A 21,060-nucleotide genomic window follows, 5' to 3' on the forward strand; every position below is an offset into this window, starting at 1 on the left:
TTTGCTCTTATCACAAAAGTATCTTAAGTGGTAACACACTGGAATACACAAGTAAGCTTGGAATTTCACCGTAAAATACTTGTCCTCACCTTGCCCTGTGGAGCCACATGAGGTGACAATGTCACACCACCTGTCTACTTATTTAAGCCAAGATGAGGCAGAAAGACCAACTGCATTTCCATGTTTTAGCTGATGCTACTTGGTTTAGCTTATGTGAAGTATGCCAAGTCAGCCATTCTCATTCCCTCTCCTCACTGAAGTGAAAAACTTTTGGACGTTACAATTCAACTTGATTCAACATCCCTCCTTTCTCAAATTTTGGAAAAAAAGTTAAGTGAGAGGCTATACCAAAATCCTTCTTGCCGAGGACAACCAAGCCTAGCATCTTCTAAGGGAGCAGTTCCCACCTAACTGTTCCGAGCTGTCTCAGAAAAACACAGCCGAGGTTTTCATTTTTTCTTTATGAGGTTCACGCTCCACCAAAGCCCGGTAGGTAGCACGAGTTTCAGCATACTTGCAGACAGACCAGAAACACCTTTCTAGACCCGTGAGCTTGTCCAGCATTTATACATACAACTCAAGGGACCACAGTGCAGAGACACGGAAGCAGAATGAAAATAAGCCAGATGAGGAACCTAAAGTATCATGGCTACATCAGCTTAAAAATTTAACAGGACAAATAAATGCAGGCAAAGTGCCACTAATACGACTAGGCAACTTTCAGGATCTGAGTTTGTCTCTCTCTGTCTGGTGCTACAGCATACTCTGTAAATGCACCACTTCATTGCAAGTAACCTGGGATCTGGCAGCCTTGGGGATGCACTGCACAGTGCCAGCACTGCTCCAGCGCTGTAATTCTAAAGCACTCTGCAAATTTACACAAGGACAAAAGCAGCTCAATAACTTCAGTTAGTAATCTATTTCCAGAGCACGGTCACAGGACATCTACCTCCCATCCTGCTCCTCAGTCCTGCCCCACACTTTTCTCTCACAAGCGATCTGAAAGTCAGGTAGCTTGCTTTCCTACAGACTATGGCGGGAGAGCGGAGGGGAAGAGACCACCTCATGAAAAATAGACAATCAACAATAAAAGGTCAGAAATATAAGAGTGAACATGATATTTACAAGCAACAGCCCAAAACTTTCACAAAATACCTTGCAAAGCTCAGATCGTAACCATAAGTATATCTAGATATTAGATGGAAAAGGCTGTTGTCAGCTAGCTTCTTTAGAATGTGATCCAAACAACTTTATTCTCACCTCCACGGAAAAGCCAGCAGGATGTAAAATCAAATGTGCTGAATCCAACCACTCTGGCACTCACAAAGGAAAGCTCATCAGTCAAACTGGGACAATCTTAAACTTGCCTCATAAAACCACGTTTGCAGAAGGCTGGTGGGGGAGGCCCAGAGAGGGACTTCTCTTTATCAAAGTTTCTTGTAATTAATAGTATACACTGTCATATTAAACTGATAAAAATATTCTACACAAATCAATTTGGAGGTATACAATTAACTCTGGATCTGCAAGATGCACCTGGTTACTATTTAAAGTGGGCATTAGGAGGTTAAAAATACTGCTCCTTCTCAGAGTTACTTACACCACCTTAGAATATTAAAAGCAAAATTTTACAACATCTGGTTTTCCTTTCCACTCCCTATGATATCATGTTTTCCAAGCACATTTGGCAGCTCACGGTAAAGATACAGGCAGACTAAACATACAGGGCAATGTAGAGTCAAGATGAAAAATTCCAAAGCCCTGGAAGCAGTAAGTGTATTTCCTATCTCCAAATTTCAGTTACGTAAGTAGTATAATAAGGGTTTTTCCCCCTTGGTACCTCATGTATTCTTAAACCTTCATCTTCCTTGATGAGATGAAATACCATATATCTGCCCTCTAGAGTTTTGGCTGTGTCTTTGTAAGTAATTTTTCATGTATTATGGGATATTCAGAGTCCCTATACAGCAAGATTCAGTTACAGGAAAAAATAATTATGTTTAACAGGGTCAGATTTTGTATGTGCTCTTCTTTATGTCGCTCCGGGAGATGAGATTAGCTTTCTATATTCCTCCTGCCTAACAGGGGGAGAAAAAAAAAACAACAACCACGCTACAGCCCCTGCCTTTTTACTGCTTGGTTTTGTGCCTCCTAGCCTGGAACTGGGAAATTGGACCAAACCAGTTCCAGTGAACTGTGTTTCCCATGAATTTACACAAGCTATAAACAATACAGAAGAGTGGCTGTTATAAAAAGCAAGAGCCCCCATTTGACCAATTTCTCCCATATATTTTAACATTTCTTGATGCAACCTTCGCATTTTTTCCTCTTTACCTATTTTATTAATTTTACTGGGTCACATTCAAAACACAGATTAGTCAGCATTAACATACCTTTAAGCTTAGCACATACTCACATTTTATTGGTGCTCAAGAAGGTAGCTGACTCATTTATGCTCACCAGTAAAGGAGCAGCAAAACTAGAAATCCAACATCAGTTTCTTGTTCTAAATCTTAATTTCTCTGTTTTGTAAAAAGACAGTTTGGAAATGCAGAGATGCTTTGGGAATCCTAACAAGACGGAGTCTTTGGCTTATTATTTCACATTTAAAAGCAATTTATATCACAGTAATTATTAAAGTGTACAAAGGAGGAAAAGTATGTATTAAAAAATACTACTGACAAAATAACAGTCCCAGTGGTTATGCCCTGATTAAAACTTAATGACTAATCAATAAAACTAAAATTATGACTTTCACCCTGATGCAATTTGGAATAGTTTATGTATTTCTATTGATCGGCTAAGACTTTCTATAAAACAAATGTGAGATCTTGCTTTGTGCTATTTTTATTACAGGTTTGTTGTAGCAAATCTCTAAATCCCTACCTCAATTATTTTACAGCTTAGTTCTCCCATCACACCAAGAGGAGAAGAAAAGCTAGAAGCTAGCAAAAAGCAGAATCTTATTAGCTGAAAAATGGCTGTTACATTGCAGTTTCCACACCATAAAGTCAGATTGTCATTTCAATGGCTATCACTGTATATTTCTCTGGCCTGAGAGCAGCAAGAGCTAAGCACAAGACAGCCCTGAGCAACTCATTTAACTATGCTACATCTCCACCTGTCAGCCTGAAAATGAAAGCAGTAAGTGCCTGAGTTGTAAGGGTCATAAGATTACAGACCACCTTGAAAATACAGGCAACAGGTTCTATAATCACATAAGGAGTCATCTGTAGCCAACTGTTCTTTGGCTGCTGATAATTAAATTACCCGGTTAGTTTTCTCACAGAATCCTCACAGGCAGAGAAATTATAATATAAATAACCCACTCAAGAAAGAAAAGACCCTTTCTTCAGTGGATTTTATTGCAGAGCACTGGCACCTCCTCAGGAGCCCAATCGTCATTTTGCTTGATTCTGGAACAGCACTTGAGAAGCTTAAAACACCTCTTGAATCTGCTATTCATCTAATGGTTAGAGTTGGAAGGGACCTTGAAGATCATCTCGTTCCAACCCCCTGCCATATGCAGGGACACCTCCCACTAGACCAGATTGCTCAAAGCCCCATCCAGCCTGGCCTTGCACACCTCCAGGGATGGGGCAGCCACAGCTTCTCTGGGCAACCTGTTCCAGTGTTTCACCACCTTCAGTGTAAAGAATTTCTTCCTAATATCTAACCTAAATCTACACTCTTTCAATTTAAAACCGTTACCCCTCATCCTTTCACTACACTCCCTGATAAAGAGTCCCTCCCCATCTCTCCTGTAGGCCCCTTTCAGTACTGAAAGACTGAGGTCTCCCCAGAGCCTTCTCTTCTCCGGGCTGAACAACCTCAACTCTCTCAGCTTGTCTTCATAGAAGAGATGCTCCAGACCTCTGATCATCTTCATGGCCCTCCTCTAGACCCGCTCCAACAGGTTCACATCCTTTTTATGCTGGACGCTGGACACAGACTGGATGCATGAGACTCCAGGTGGGGTCTCATGAGAGCAGAGTAGAGGGGCAGAATCAGCTCCCTCGACCTGCTTCTTTTGATGTGGCCCAGAACGCAGTTGGCTTTCTGAGCTGTGAGCACACATTGCCGACTTATGTTGAGCTTCTCCTCAACCAACACCCCCAAGTCTTCTCCTCAGGGCTGCTCTGAATCCATTCTCTGCTCAGCCTGTATTTGTGCTTGGGATTGCCCCAACCCACACGCAGGACTTGGCCTTGTTGAACTTCATGGGGTTTGCACAGGCCCACCTCTCAAGCCTGTCAAGGTCCCTCTGGATGGCATCTTTTCCCTCAAGCGTGTCAATATTCCACGAGATATCAGGCAAACAAGGAATTTAAGGGCTATGCATTACCATAGTGAAGAAGTTCTTGCTGATTTCTAACAGGCTTTATAGAATTTCCATGGAAATAAGTTCTGTGCATGGCCTTAAGTTAGAAGTCATAACCTGACAGCACAGGCTCTAATCGAGATGAAAAAGAATCCACCTGGGGCAGCAAAACAAACATATCCCACCCAGCCCTAAACCTATCACCTTCTATCTACTCCTGCCTATAACCACTACCAGTGGTTAGTAAGTGCTCAATTCACCCATCTTCATGCACTTGGTACGTTAAATTAAGTTCCCTGGCTAAGTCCCATTCAATCTAATCAGTATCATCTTCACAGAGAATAAAAATTACTTGGGAATCAAAGCTGAAACCACAGAGAGCAGAGAGAGCTGAACTGCTTCCCGTGGGAAGTAGCTAGGTATGATGCTATAATAGCACGGCACCTGGTGCTAAGCTAGAATAGCACAGATCCCTCTGCACTGCTGGTAGCTTGGGATCAACCTACTGGTAAGCTAAGCCACCACGCGGAGTATAAGTACACAGCTATCTATAATGGAAAGAAAGAAGCCAGCGTCACAAGAGAAGAAAAAACTCAGTTAATAAAAGTAGAATATGGAACCACAGACACAATACACTTTTCTGCCTCACATCATGGGCTAAGTTTAAGTTGCAAAAAAGCCAGAAAATCTAGTTTTGTACTGCCCATTTCCCTCCCCCAAACTGGTGGGGACACGGCAATTTGCACCCCCATTTCATCACTGCAGTGCCAGGAAACAGTGTGACAAAAGCAGGAGAAAGGAGGTGGATAGCGCTGGCAGGAACAGCAATGGACTGTTTATGGCTAAACACTCAGCCCCAAAAACTGGCAAGACACCATGCCAACTCTGCAGTTAAAAACAAGAGGAGAATCTGGGGAAAGAAGGATTTTGCTGAACCTGGAATATATTTGATTCAGCTAAGCCAAAGCAACCTCGCTCTTTTTCTTTATAAATAGCCTCAGAAATAGTGTTTAAAACCAAAATATTAGAGCTTCTAATATAAAGTGTGCAGATAAAGCATATTCAATACTTACCTATAGGCAAATATGTCATGGTTTGATCACATAAGAAGTGTTGTCTTTCAATACTTGCTACAGACTATTTGCACAGGAAGTTCCTGTTACAGATTGTCATGTATGATCTCTTGCCAGAACTAAACTTCCATCTCTGTGGATCTATGGGTTGCCCAGTCATCCTGGCATTGCATGGTGGCAATGAAATTAATTTTATGATCTTAAAATGGAACATAAAGTCACTTTCAAATACAGCCTTGACATTTCCTTAGTAGTGAAAACTTCTCCTTCTCTCTCTCAAAAAAAGAGATTTCTAAGGAGTGGTCTGGGACTGGGAAAGAGCCTAGGCAGATCTCTCTCTGTCTACCAGATTGGAAAGTCACAAGGGCAAGAGGTATTTTGTTACTTACAATTCATTTATAACTTACAATACAATACAAACAAACAAAAACACACCCATCCACGCACACAATTAATTTCTGCAAAGTCCATGCTGTTAATAACGCAAGGGCAACCTAGGCATCAAAATAAGAGAGGCTTCTCTTGTCACCTTCCTTAATGATCATCTAAAGTGTTCAACACATTTTGGTCCCAATTATTCTGGGTATTGTACAAACCTAGGCAAAACAAGCCTTTACTTGCAGTCCCAGAACCTGCTATAAACAAAATAATGTATTTAATGGATAAGAAACACAGCAACTTTTCCAAAAAGTGGGGGGAACAGCTTTCAAAAAGCTTGTATATAGATATTATTTTTATTATTCACATGTATCTTTATCCTGTAATAAGCTGACCAATACACTAACTAAGGGCTGCAGCTATCAGAAAGACTATGTGAAAAGCTGTCACTAAAATATACAGATGTCCATCCCAAGGGAAAAAGCTTCATTAGATTACCCATGACACTTTCCACTGACACAGGCTTCACCATGAAAGCATTTCACATGATTTGGTAAGAGAAGTTACACAGCCACCAGTTGCCCTATCCTGTCACTTCACTTTGTACATCCACTGGGAGAGTCTGTTTATAAAGACGGTAAAATATTTTGGTAAATGGTGTTGACTGAATGTGAATGCAACGAGGGAAGGAGAGAGAGATAAATATCAATTAGTTAATACTGGTTCTTACATGTCAAGGTGCATGTGTTTCAGATGATGGCACCTACCTACTTTACATATAACATCATTGTCTTAGGGCTATTTTTAAAGTAAAAAAATCTTTCCATGACTACCCCACATGAAGCTGAAAGGCTGTAAAAGCCTTTCTTGAATGTTAACATTGACGCACAACTACTAAAATATAAAGGTGTATTCACATTTTGGAACAATGCACAGCTCCACTATCTACTAACTTAACAAGTTCAGCCAATAGGCCTACTAAGAATTGTCACTAACTCGTTCATTCGCTTTGAAACAATCCTTACAAGTGCCAACACATCATTAAAAAATAAGTAATATTTTTGTAAGAACTGTCACAAGTACAAAGACAGTCAACACTCAAAAAAGTAAGATATGACACCAAACCTGAGTTTTCATAATTGAATGGTTTCCTCTCCTCCCACAGACACACAATATATGAACTTTCTTACCACTTCCCCAAGGGAGGCAGCCACCATGTGTGCTGCTGGAGTCAAGTAAGATGTAGAGCCATGGTACAGCATGGATTTCACATTCTCATAGGTGATAAAAAACGCAGCAGCTGAAATTAAAGAATAAATGTAGTCATTTAACTGTTCTTCCATTACAGAACTAGCACAAAAACATTTAGAGGTGAATTTTGTCATCTATTATTTTACATCTGTAGTTGAAAACAGGGTATTTTTGCTCTAAAACAGTATCAACACAATCTGTGGGATTATTCCTTCAAAAGTTCATGCTCTTGGCTATCACTGGCAAACCTCCCATTAATATCAAAGGTGTCAGGACTTAAGGCCATTTTTAGTACCAAGACAAGGAAAGATGTATTAATTAGTCATGGATGTCCAGTAGGTTTTGAAAAAAATGGCATCTCCCATATTCACAGATAGGAATAGTAGAGAGGAGACTGGCTGAGTTGTATGGAAGGTCTTTTTTTTTTTTTCCCCCAAACAAACAAAAACACACCAAAAACCCCACCCAACCACCAAACAAAACACCCAACCAAAAAAAACCCAAACCAAATCAGCTGATTAACTGTAAAGAAAAAAAAAAGACAACCAGCACCCAAAAATCATCAAGGTACTTAATGTAAGTCTGCTACCCTGCAATGTGCAAAACTGTTTTAGTAGCAGTTATTAATAATTTATTCCTAGCCATTATCAGTATATTTGGCACTTTAGCTCCACAAAAAGGTTATTCCAAGCTTCTGAAGGACTCATAAAAGTGCCGCCCAGTGAACAAGAAACATACAAAACTAAGCTGAGCATAGCAACATGAGCTGTGTTTATTCACTGCAAGTCAACTACAAAGGCACTTGCACCTTAAGGGTTACTCCTTCTCCTAAAGATAATTTCAGTTCTCAGTCATACGTTGGAAAGATAAAACCACATTTCAGATTTTGAAGATGTAAATCCTGAAAAAAATGACATGTCTTGCGGGGGAACAGATTTTAATTGTAAAGAAGGGCTATGTGAACTGCCTTCTGTTAATCAAAAGATGCTTATCACCTCAAAAGGAGATAACAGAGCAGACAAGATAAAGAACTGAATTTTTTTTATATCATCTTATGAAGGACATCAAACATCTGAAGGTGTCAGTGGATTTGTCAGCAAAGTTCTCCTAACATTTACTACTGACAACATAGCTTGCTACTTTTTTTCCCTCCCTACAAAGATAAAATGGACAAAGGCATTAGGAATTTTAGATGCCTTTTCTCTGCAGGGACTACAAGCATTTACTTTTTTAACGTTTCAGTTTCAAAAGTATTCCTGATGTCTTCTGATTTTAAGTGTTATAGTTGTTTCCAGGGATAAAAAGACAGGCATCGCAGGGCAATTAACTCCAGTGCTCAAGCACTTTGAATTTTGATTAATTTCCAATGCCATGAAAGACTAGGTCATTAACAAAAGTGTCCAGGGCAAGCAAGACTCGAGCTCTCTTTGGAAATGCTTTGGGGTGCCCGTGTAAGTAAAGGACAGGCTTAGAAGACATATCCAGGAATGCTTCCAATGAGCAAGGGTTGCTTTTCAGAGTAAACATGCAGCAGCCTTCATTCCAGGCTTGCTCAAAGAGTTTGTTTAATATGGTACGATTCTAGAAACTGCTCTTCAGAGCTGGACATAGACTCACAGAATCCAGTCACCTACAGGAGAGGAAGCCACAGACACGAACGTCCTATACTACGTAAGTTCTCACTTAAAGATGACAAAGCACAATACAAAGAAAGTTTACCATTTGGAAAGGATCCTATAGCAGTGGAAGGAACACCAGCATAGATGCCACGAAAACCACCAGCCTTCCTAAATCCCTGGGGACTCTGCAGTCTTGTTTTTACAGTATCCAGGGGAAAAAGGATCAAGTCAACACAGACGCCAGCAACACCACCAGCCTTCAAGACAAAAGCGTGGAGTAAAGTGCATTAATATCCATAGGGGTGAAGCCGTGGTGCTTACTTGAGCAACTGAGGCATGCCTAAACCAAAGCACTACTGACTGTATCCTTTCTGAGGTCAAATTATAAACTGGTACTTACACAGACCCCAATAGCTTTTACTGCTATAAGAAGGAAGCTTCAACAAAAGTAATAGATATTACAACTTCTAAACCATTTTTAAGGTATTTTGAAAACAATCGCAGTGTTTTGAGTACAAGCCAAGCAATGCAACACTTACCCACTACACACAAAAGCAAGACAGTGAATGTCACTTGTCAAGATGACATAGCACAGAATGACCAACACCTCTAGGAAGTTGTGTGATAAGATCAGGGAAAGACAGAAGCAATTCTGCTTCCCCTGTAAGCATCTCTAGAAAGCACATTCACATTTTCCTGGCAAACATCTTCATTTAAAGTGTTACCCCCCTATTTCCTTTGTTGAACAAAGTCTAAAATAAAACTGCTTTATTTTCTTTTGCTGAGAATATCCTATAGGAAAAAAAATCATATTAAATAAAGATGTTTTCAAAGTCATAAGGAAAAGGGGAAGGTTTAGTTGAAAGCCATTTCAACTAAAGCGCAATCTTTTTCCAGTGTCTATGTTTCCAGATTACCTCATTTTTTAAAAAAAGTTTCCGCAGGACATGGCAGATCTGTAGAAATTAATTACTTGTCAAAAACAGGGAGGAAGAGAATGAAATAAATAGAACATTTCATTTCAAAACAAAAGAAAAAGAAAAAATATCAACAGTTAGCATTAATCCATTATGAAACATTATTTAGATGCACTGTTGTTCAGAACAGAAAACATAATTTGAAGTCTATCTCATATAGAGCACCACACAAGAAACAGCTGAACAGATTTTTAACTCCGCTTGAAAACAAGTCACATGTGTTACTCTTTTTTTTCAGGGCTAAGAGAGGATTCAGAGAGGTGTTCACTATCTACTACTAAAGTTTTAATCAATAAGTTAATTACTCTTTTAATCTATTTGGCTATTTTGCATGTATTGATTTTTTGTCACTCTTTTTCATCAAAATTCTTATCTACTGAAAATAACATTGATCAGATTTAATCTATCCATCTGTTAAAACATGAATCAAAAGTTACTAATTGCTTCTTTAGTTTTCAAAGTTCTGTATCTTAAATGTCGTTTAAATTCATGAAGCAGCTAATAGAGCACCTGCCAGAGGGTGACAATACCTGAGCGCTTATGCCGTCTGCAGAAAACAGTAATGACTTTTTGATAATAAGACAACTAAAATGCACCTTTCCCCCCACCTTTTGGTGACAGTAGCATTATTTTAAGTCAAAGAGCTGAAAAACCTTTACCAGGAGTTAGACATGCCCGTTAAACTTAACTCCATCAAAACGCTAAACCAAACCAGGACTTAATTCAAACGCATTGAACCATGACCTTGCGGCTGGCAGCTGAGTGCCCTTGGAGTATTTGGGCAGGGAGCTGAACTCTCCAGCAGGCGCAGGCCCGCAGCTCTCCTCACCCTACCCCTGGCCAGCGAGTCCATGATTTTCCACATGGAACTGAGAGCGAGTGCTAGGTATTTCCAAGATGGTCGCTGGCTACGGAGACTGGGGGCTTTACCCACCGTGGGAGTACACGTTAAAACGTAACTTATAGGGCGAGAAACGCTGTGCAAAGTACAGGTTTCGCAGTGCGCACACCCAGCAGCAAGGGCCGGGCCCGGGGAGACCCGCAGCGCCGCCGGGCTGCCGCCAGGCTCACGGCCCCGACAGCCCCTCATGAGCGGCTGTGGAAGCCAGGGGGAGAGGAACCGAGACGCACTCCGCCACCCCTCAGCGCGGCGCCGGCCTCGGGCCTGCGGGGCCGGTAGCCGAGGCCGCCGCGTCGCCTTGGCAACGGGCAGGCCCGGGCCCGCTCACTCACCGCCAAGGCCGCCCAGGACTCCCGCGCCTCCATGCAGGGGTGGCGATACGGGGTGGCTACAGGACACGGCGCAGCCCGGGTTCCCCCCACCACCGGACGGGACTAGACCCCCCGCTCTAGTCGTGCCCCCGGCGTGCACATGGGCGCAGCCATGTTGCTGCCCCTGACCCGCGGTCAGGCGGGAGCGCGCCGCCACTGCGCCTGTGCAAGGCTGCTGCGCATGCGCACGGCCGGCGGCGGCGCTGCTGCCCCGAGCCCCGCTGCCCGCAGAGGGCCCTCAGCCCCGCGCTAGGGTGTTAGCACCTCACATTACCACTAAATATTAATTAGTTCTTACTTAATAGTGATTTGTGGTACGCTAGCAGCCGTGCCGCTCCAGAAAAGGGTGGAAGAGGCACTTCCCGTTGCTCCCAGCTGTGGCAGGGCTCAGGTGCCCCCAAGGTGCTGGTGGCTGCTGTGGTTCCTTCCAGCTGCGGCTGCCATCCAGTCAGAAAGAAAAACCTAAGCCCTCTGGAAAAAAAAAAGGCATTTCTGAGGTCACTTGGGGCTTTTTCCTCAGTTCATGACTGCAGCAGAGACACCTGATGGATGGTGCTGCTGACGCCGGCCTGCACAGACTCCATGGGCCATCCCTGCAAATAGCTGATCAGAGCAATGTGCAGGGGAACCAATGAATCCTCCTGGCCAGGGTCCTCTCTCCTGCCAGTTTCCGGGAAGCTTGTTCACTCTCCCTGTAAGGGAAAATGCCGGTTTTCATTCCTATCTCATGAGCCTCCCACTGGATCAGGTTGGTCAAACCCCCATCCAGCCTGGCCTTGAACACCTCCGGGGATGGGGCAGCCACAGCTTCTCTGGGCAACCTGGGCCAGGGGCTCACCGCCCTCACAGGAAATAATAATTTCTTCCTAATGTCTAATCTAAATCTACCCTCTTTCAGTCTCTGATAAAGAGTTTCTCCCCCTCTTTCCTGTAGGCCCCTTTAAGTACCTGAAGGTGCTACGAGGCCTCCCCGGAGCCTTCTCCAGGCTTTGTGTTTGTGTCCCTGAGGCTTCTATCACTCTCCACAAAGGACATTCAAATCCACAGTGGTTTCAAAAGTTGCAAAGAGGATTTTGGCACAGAGTCCTCACATAATCCTTACCCAGCTGGAAACCACACTTGAAATTACAGGAAATACGATTCTAAGGGAGGGAGAAGGGGCAAATGTTGGAGAGCACTCTAGTGCAAGCAGAGCCGGAAAATTGGCAGGCTTCGATTCAACATTTCCTTGGCTGCAAATGCATCACTTGGGAAGACTTTGGATGTAGCAGCAGAGGATGTGACGGTGCCTCACACTCTTAGCATCACTAACTGCCTTCTGGCAGCTCAGCTCTTCATCAAACTGCTAAGGGTGTTAGCAGGTGGGAAGCACCAGGCTGTCCTGTCCAGTAATGTCTGCCCTCAGCAGCGCAGTGATTGACATCAACGTGGAGTTGCCAACTCCAGAAAATTTATTACAGCTCTCCAGCAACGCTGTGATTTTTTTCTGAACTGCCTCAGTCCCCAGAGACAGGTGGTGTTAAAGCAGTCTTCATTTAATTTAGTCTTCATTTTCATTTGAGTGAAAAGCTCAAAGCTCTGCAGGCAAAAATAGAAAGAAACTGAATGTATTATATTTCTCAACCTCCTTTGATTTTTAAGGCAGCTCCTTGGTTTTCTAGTCCTAACTTACTTTTATGATAATCTGGTGGGTTATCAGTACTTTATTTTAATTTAGGCTTTGTTGTGTTTATCAAGGACCGCTTCTTAGTTTCATATCAGGACATGATCAAACAAGTGGACTTCTTTGACATTACTTGCACACCTGTCCCCAGTATGGCTGTCTGACCACCTTACCTCCAAAGCCCACAACGTGTGTGAAGGCTGAGGCAGGCCAGTTTGCTGTCCTAGGAATTAATTCCTGAAAACTTCGGTTCTGATTCCTGGAAGAAGCAGGAGCCACAGTTACATATTTCAGCAGTACTATAGTGAAGACTGAACTGTGAGCAGTTATTATAGTAACACCCAGCAGAGTACCTGGCTTTCTGAAAGAACCATGCTATTTAGACAGAAATAAAAATGACCTGAAATCTACCATTTCCAGCTAGTGTTTTGGTAAGTGGCTAAATAAACACAAAAGCTGAAAGTTCCTCAGTTTCCAAGTCCATATCTGTCATCAAATTAGGTACTTTGGAGCAATATTGAGGGAAAAATCAGACATCTGCAGTAAATGAAGCATGCTTTTAGAGTTACTACTATCCCCATACAACCCACTGATGGCAGCACTTAAAATGAGACCTTATTCCCCACACGTGCCCAGGAGGTCTCTTCATGTAAAAGTTCTTGGGATCATAGCAAGCATTTTTCACATTGTTCAGTGCAAAGCTTTCAGATACACTCTGTGGCAGTGACTCTTTTATTTATCACCTTCTGTCAGAAGAACTGCTGCTGCATTAGAGAGGTCATAACCTCCTATTCTTTCAAGCGACTGTCCTGTCTTAAATGAACAAGTTCTGCTTAATGCCACAGGCCAAACATTAATCTTTGTGCTAAGTCCTTCAATGGACTCCCCCTGAGCTTGCAGAGTAAGTTGAGTGAAGAGAGAGATCCGTTTTCTCGTGTCTTTTCTTCCTTGGGAGGAAACGCCATGGGTGCTTCCCAGCATCTCCACTGCAAGGGAAGAATATGGGCTGAGCAGAAAAACCCTGCACAGGCAAAGGAAGCATCTGACTGCATCTGAACGATGGATGTTTGCGGTCCCATACCTTTGCTTAACCCTGGTTTCAGCTTATTCATGATCCTGTATGTTCTCCCAAGCCTGCTTCCAGCTGTGGCTGAAGCTCAGGGGCTGGAGGGTGAGCTGGGGAGACTGAGGAGCAGCCACATGGTGCTTTTTCCAGGCATTGCAGGTGCAATACCCTGTAGCAGAGGAGAGAATAGACAGTTGTGTCTGTGCTGCTGCTAGTACTAACTCTGTCGGCATCGGAGCAGCTTTGTGGCCACTGGGTTTTCACTCAGCCCCTCCTTTCATCTCCTTTTTTGTTCCCTGCTCCTTGCTTTTTCTGCCCTTCTCTGCCCATGGCCGCAGGCTGGTAAGACTGCTTTTAAAAATGACCATTATGCCTACAGCACCTCACCTGCTTCCCTCAGCCTTTGCAACACATAAAAGCCTTGGCAAGAGATAAAAAGCATTTTAATTACAGTGTAAAGAACACATTGCATCTATGGATGCACTGATTGGGATATGAGCTGCTAACAACATAGTAATCCTCTAGCTTATACTCCGCAAAAAAGAGAGATCATAGGGAACAAATATCGGCCACATCACCTTTGTCATAGAATCGTAGAATACCAGGTTGGAAGGGACCTCAAGGATCATCTGGCGCAACCTTTCCTGACAAAGCACAATCTAGACAAGATGGCCCAGCACCCTGTCCAGCTGAATCTTAAAAGAGTGAATAATGGGGAATCCACCACTTCCCTGGGGAGATTATTCCAATGCTGATTGTTCTCATTGTGGAAAATTTTCCTCTTGTGTCCCATCGGAATCTCCCCAGGAGTAACTTGTACCCATTACCCCTCGTCTTTTCCATGTGACTCCCTGTAAAAAGGGAGTCTCCATCTTTTTTGTAGCCACCCTTTAAATACTGGAGCATGGTGATAAGGTCTCCCCTAAGCCTCTTTTCTCAAGGCTGGACAAACCCCATTCTCTCAGCCTTTCCTCATACGTCAGGCTTCCCAGTCCTTTGGTCATCTTAGTGGCCCTTCTCTGGACCCTCTCCAGCTTGTCCACAGCTTTTTTTGGTATAGCGGGGATCAAAACTGAACACAGTATTCCAGGACTACTTAAGCACTATTTTGAATAGATTTCACATTATTAATCACTCCACTTGTACAAAAATGCCTGTATGCTTATACGTATGCATGTCTATATGCTTGTTCGCATGTATTTTCCTCCACAGTCTCTAGCTCCTATAGGACGTCTGACACCAGCAGCAGAAGATATATTGATCTGGTCATAACATATTAAGGCTGCTCAAGAGCAGATGTTAAAAACAGACTTCTTGGCATATATCAGCCCCTGGCGGTATCAGTCGCACACATGTTCTAGTTCATTTATTAAAGCAATTGCTCTCCTCATTCTGTTTATTATCTTTCTCCTGGGTAATTCAGGCACGTCAGAGCCAACCCCTTCCAGTCAGTCAGCCCTTCTTGGATCATCGGTTGAGCTTCAGCTCGGACAACACCCTGCAACTCTTCCTTCCTGAGAAACCGGGCCCATCCCACTGTTCTTAAAAGCAGATGGAAATTTATCAGCTGCAAAAATTTATCCTGGCATAAACATAGTGAAAATACAGACTCAGGGATCCCTTTAATTTGATACTAAGCAGGTACATAATGGGGCCAGGGAGGCCATCTGGAGGGGGAATTTCAATGATATGGCCCCATACAACACCCCAGAGGCTGTGATGCACCACAGGAGCACAGTGTGGTGGAGGAGGCCTGTTAATTCAGAGATTAGGAGGACAATATAACCTTTTGGCCATCAAAAACTTGTTTGCCCCATTTTATTACAATTGGCTGCAGAACTGTGAAATTAATGGAGGAGCAAAGGGCCTTTCCTGAGACCATGTCAGTGCACAGGAGAGTGGTGCGCCTCCACACACTGGAAAGGTATGACACTGGTCCTTCTCCAGGAAACGGTGTTGTCACCAGCCTCCTTAAACACCTGATGTGCGCACACTAAGGTGAGGGCTCCTGCCGTACTCTTGCAGAAGCACAGGTTTTTATTGTGCAGTTTATTTCTGCCAGGGGTAGGGCAGCAGTGCTCTTATCCACAGCTTCAGCACAGTAAAATCCAAGAGGCTGCCTGACACCAAGTGGCCAGAGGCTCTTGCACAAGAAAGCAGTCACGTGCCCAGTACTTACCCCAAGAATTGGTACTTACCCCCAGCAGCTACCCCATTGCCTGTTGCCCCATAGCCCCTCTGCATGCCCAGTACCCGTGCTGCAGACCTCTGCCCACTTCCCTGGCTGTTGCCTGTGTGCTTCTGGAGCTGCATCCTTCAGAAAAATTAAAATGAATTTAATATTATCCAAACACCTAGCCAGCAGTGGACAGCTGGACCTGGATGGGCAGCAGTTTTTCCAGCCTCTCCTCATTTTGTCAGTCTCACTTTTGCTGCCTTAATATTCCTGCAAACTACAGGGAAGGCTGGTTTAATGTGTATTTTAGATCATTTTTTGCCACTCAGACACCATAAGCTCCCCCTCATGCTTACAGTAGCAGTCCCTGTTCTTAAGAAATCTGGCAGGTTTTAGAAATTTTGCTGAAATACTAATTGCAGTAGATTTTTATGGAAACAGATGGGGGAACCAGACAGCCAGAGATTTAATAACTCCTTTGAATACTTAGCAACAGAAACACTAGTCCCCAAATTCATTAAGAAAAAAAAATGATTAATGAAGATGTAGATTTTGCATAATGATAGAAAGCCTTAAACTGTACAACTTTCTGATGATCCTCATTTATTCAGCCTTATTGGCTGCCTGGACAATTGAAGATGAATGGTCTGGGAAAGACAGAAAACATGCATTTTAACTACTGGGTAAAATAAATGAAATAACGATCCAGTGGCAATGTAATGACCTTTTCCATACGAACACGTCTTCCAGAGACTCTCTGCAGTTAGTCTTACAGCACAGCTGAGTTAATCCAATTTTTCCATTTAGCACATACGAGAAATGGAGGAAAATCTTAATTATGCCTGCATTTGTGGTTACAGTCCAAACCCCTGACACTGGAATCACTCACATCTGTTCTCAGCTCATTTTGCAGGCTGATGCAATAACTTAGTTGACTCAGGAAGCAGAGTCAAGAAAAAGTTTGCAACAGGATGGCCCTAAGCTGCCCAGATAGTTGTGTGTTACCAAATGGTCCCAGAGGAGCATCCCTAACATTCCCACAGAGCAGCTGGAACTGGGACACCGGGGTTCCTTTGGCCACCAAATTGCTTCAGTCATTCTCCTGGTGATGTAGTGCCTTCCTCTGTTTAAAAAAGAGAGGATTAATAGACCTTGGTCTCTTCCAAAGGCTGCAGCCAATGTTAATGAAACACGGGGTGGGTTGTCCCATCCTAGGAGAAGGAGTGGGCGCAACATTAGTCCTGGACCCACTGTCCCTCCCCTTCCAAACAGTATGGACCAGCAGGAGACCAAGGCCATCCTGGTGAAGGCCCAGCATGACCCCTCAGGCTATTTTGCTACACGTTTGTTAGGAAAGACTCAATTCAAATTGGATTTCCTTGAATTTCATGGTTTTGGAGAGCTGGACATTGACCACTCCCTGTTCTATGGGGGTGGATAGATCCTCCATCCCTATGCTGTGGCTCATACCCTGGCTCCTGGGAGAGGTGTGTGGCTCTGGCTCAAGGATGACCCTTACCTCCACTACTCAGCCTCCTGGCAGAAATAAAATGCAATTGTTTCTGTACAGACAAGGAGAAATATTTTAGAAAATCAGTTCATTGCCAGCTGTTTGCTCGGCTCTGAGTTTTTATCAGCTAAATTCCTTCACTAGCTTGCAGGGAGCATGGCTGATGGGAAGTGCTTGCAATGACATATAGAGCAGCCACCACAGCTGAAATGACCCACCTATTGGGAGATGCTGCTGAAGAAAGGAGCTTAAGGGTTTATTTGAACAGCTAAACTTTGGAATGTAAACTACAGCTATTTTTTAAACGTAAACTGTAAAAGCTTGACTTAAAAAAATGTGCTGCGTGCTTGGTGCTGTGTACTTGAAACAAGTCATTTTTAGTATCATTTAATTCAGGGAAAAGTCTTTCTCAATCTGTTTTGGCTACTCAGAGGAGGACAAAGAAACAAAAGTACATGGATGACAGTGCCACTTGATGGGGAGGAGAGGGCTGAAGGGAGTACAGACTCTCATAAGGACCAACTGTCTGGGGCACATGTTACTTGCCCCAAAATGCCTGCGCATCCCTTTTTGCCACCACTCCTCACTGCTGCCTACGCCTTGTAAGACCACATGAAGTCCTGCTTCATTTTCCCCTTCTGAAGGCCAGGGCCAGCAGTGGAGTGGATGGAGGTGACTGCTCCATGGAGAGTGCCATCCCTAAATCCAAAACAGACAGGGTGTGTGCGCTGCCCTGTCCCTAAGGAGGAGGTCAGCAGTGAGGGAGGAAGGCTGCCTAACCTCAGTCTTCCATTTCCATTTTCTAGTAACTGAGTCACCAATTGCAAATCAAACCCCCAGCAATGTCCCTGGAGGTTAAGTGAAACAGCAGCTCCAGAAGAGCAGGGAATGGGGTTTTGTCCACACCCAGCTGCATTCAGCAGGTTGTCCGTACACCACAGAGGTCTGCTCACTTCTATGGGTGAGTGGCTTTGACAGCTTGGTAGCTCCACTACCTCTTTCTAGAAGACTCACCATGTCTCCAGCAAGCCAAGGTCTCTGAGGGGACACATGCAGCTCTTCCACCAGCTGAGGATCCATCAGCCAGCATTGCCCAGCTGAACTATCAGTGCCCTGCAGACTCAGCTCTCCTTCTGGCTGCTGTGCTGCGGCTTGTCACCTTAGCTGTCAACATGCTGCTGTTGCTGACAAAGAGACAAAAGTAGCTGAGTTACTCAAGGACTGGGTATTTCACAGGGCTGTGGTTGCTTGAGGTTTTCAGCCAGCAGCACCAGCAGAGTGGTCTGTCAGAAGACAAACAGGGTTGTGGATAGCTGGTTTAAAAACACAAAAGCTGTAAAAACTGCACTGAAAGGGGTTGGAAAGCTCCACATAAACGTGTTGAGGGACATGGTGCCCTTGTACTGCTGTTGGATGCTCACCTGAAGTCCTAGTCCAGCACAGATTATACCTTAACTTGGACAAGTGCAAACCCCATCTGTATGCAACGCTTGATTTTTGGATTATGATCAAGCACAAGAGGTGGCTAAAACATTTGTATGAATACAAGGGGGTACCTGGCTGGCACGTGTACATTGCTACGGTCTGTCTTCCCAGTGGGCCCTGGAGACACAGCAAACCAGATGAAAAGCTGTTCATCTGATGATTCAAGTGAATTCAGCTGTGAATCGTCAAGATGCAGTACTGCAGTGAGGCTGTGGTTAGCTGCAGTATGTGTCACTCTGCTGTTCTAAAGGTTTGGTTTTCTTTCTGGCATTTTAATACAACACACCTGATGCATGTTGATAGAACAAGAGGGAATGGGTTCCAGCTGCAACAGGGTAGGTTTAGGCTGGACATTAGGAAAAAATTCTTCACAGAAAGAGTGGTCAGACACTGGAATAGGCTGCCCAGGGAGGTGGTGGAGTCACCATCCCTGGATGTGTTTAAGACTCATTTAGATGTGGTGTTAAGGGATACGGTGTAAGGGAGAACTTTGTAGAGTGGAGATGATGGTTGGACTCGATGATCCCAAGGGTCTTTTCCAACCTAAATGATTCTATGATTTGTGGGCCTAAACATTGGCCTAAGGCATTAATAGTCAAACAAGGCTGGGATTACAGTGATACAAAAGTGCAATAAAACGGGATCTTGGGAATCTCAGTAGTCCCTAGAAGTTCTCACGTTCATAAATCCTGTTGACTGCAGAGACTTAACCTTCTTGGGCATTTTAGACTATTCCTAGAGGCATCTATGTGCATCTCTGTGCACCCAGAGCCCTGGACTGTTGCTGTAACAGCCACTGAATCCAGCAACCAAGTCCAAGCCCAACAGTCAGGATGCGATTTGCCATCGCAAAAAGGTGTCCTTTTATCCCAATAGCACATGACGCCCCTGGACAGCCACGCTGCTGCTCTTCTGCATGAGGCTCCCACTGACTTCTCCCTCCACGTACCTCAGTCTCATCTCAGTCCTGGCTGCGAGACATCTTCCGTGTTTTCTTTGACATGGTGGAGCACAAGTCTTTGGTGAGAGGCAGCCGAGAGGTCCTTCCCAGGAACAGCGGAAGGAGGCTGATAACAAGAAATCCTTGTTCACCCTCCTGTGACTTTCCAGTGCCCTCTTCCTTTTCCTTCTGTTTTGCAGCGAGAGAGACTTGACAGCTCTTCTCAATAGGATTATCGGAGCTGGCTTCTGATGTGAAGTTTCCCAACAGTGAAGGTTTCTGATCGTTTCTTCATATTGTGCCATTGTGAGACGCATTGCCATTCCCAGCCGATAACCTATCATCCGTATTCTGTGGCAGAAAAGCCATTATCTAAGGGAAACACAAAAGCATGGGAACAGAGACTGTTTGTATATGGGGAAGGAGAAGCATATGACATGTGAATTTGCCAGATGTTACCACTCTGAATCTTATTAAAATATGCCCTGTACTGACCACAGCTGCTTTATCTATATGTGGAAGGAGTCAGAAGATAAGAGGCATTTTTACTGACAGCACTGTAATGACCAGGCAGCCTGGGAGCAATTCCCTGACACGGCATCACAATTTCTTGAAAATGTACAGGCTGTTGACCTGGGTTTTGTGTAGTCCTGACCACTGCTTCATTTGACAGTATCCTTCCTTCACATCTATTCATACTGAAACTCTTTTCCAGAAAATTACACCAGCTCCCAATATGTATGCTTGGTTTTTAGAAGGACTTGACTTTTGTCCAGTTCAGATGATGCCTCAAGGCATGTTTTAATGCTCTTCTGACAATCTCTTGTGTTTGTCTAGTTGGAAAAGTTCCAAGTGATTCAAAAACTACACACTGCTGCTTAAAAATCTATTCTATATATATTTATTTCACATGTATTTTGGAGGCTCTTCCAATTCTCCATCCCCCCACCCCCATCTCACCTAGAAGTGCTTTGGGGCACGCTGTGAGGATGGAGAGGTGTAAAAGGGCTTGAGCTCAGCCTGCCCCCGCTTTGAGCTGGCTTGGTCCATGCTAGGTCAAATGCAGAAGACCAAGAGCCACATCAGCTCCTCCATGGCCACTCCTAGGGCTGTACTTTGTGCACAGCACCCAGTCAACAGATAGGGAGTGTTAATGTCTATCCATCCTCCTCCCTTTCCCATCCAGGGCTAGTGATGCTCTCCAAAAATGTCTACCACCAGCCTCTGGGTCAGATCTACAAATCTTTTTTAATGCAGCTGCAAGTTCAGCTCCCTTTTTTAGACAAGCCAACTCCTCTGCAGAGCACCCACCCTGCTGGTGCAGGCAGG

At 44.0% G+C, this 21,060-nt stretch overlaps 1 protein-coding gene across 2 annotated transcripts in view; it reads right to left on the reverse strand.

Annotated features, from left to right (window-relative positions):
- The window catches only part of SLC25A26 (solute carrier family 25 member 26), a 90,980-nt gene extending 79,940 nt beyond the window's left edge, over window positions 1–11,040 (reverse strand). The window contains exons 1-3 of one of the 2 annotated variants that reach the window (XM_063347557.1): window positions 10,853–11,040; window positions 8,743–8,899; window positions 6,963–7,072 (exon numbers count right to left, since the gene is read on the reverse strand). In XM_063347557.1, coding sequence (XP_063203627.1) covers window positions 6,963–7,072; window positions 8,743–8,899; window positions 10,853–10,885 — 300 coding nt within the window. In that variant the 5' untranslated portion in view covers window positions 10,886–11,040. The remainder of the gene's footprint in view (window positions 1–6,962; window positions 7,073–8,742; window positions 8,900–10,852) is intronic. The other variant, XM_063347558.1, reaches the window with a different exon arrangement.
- Between the last annotated feature and the right edge of the window lie 10,020 nt (window positions 11,041–21,060).

Source organism: Chroicocephalus ridibundus, chromosome 10 (assembly GCF_963924245.1).
Source record: "Chroicocephalus ridibundus chromosome 10, bChrRid1.1, whole genome shotgun sequence".
Classification (NCBI taxonomy): Eukaryota; Metazoa; Chordata; class Aves; order Charadriiformes; family Laridae; genus Chroicocephalus; species Chroicocephalus ridibundus.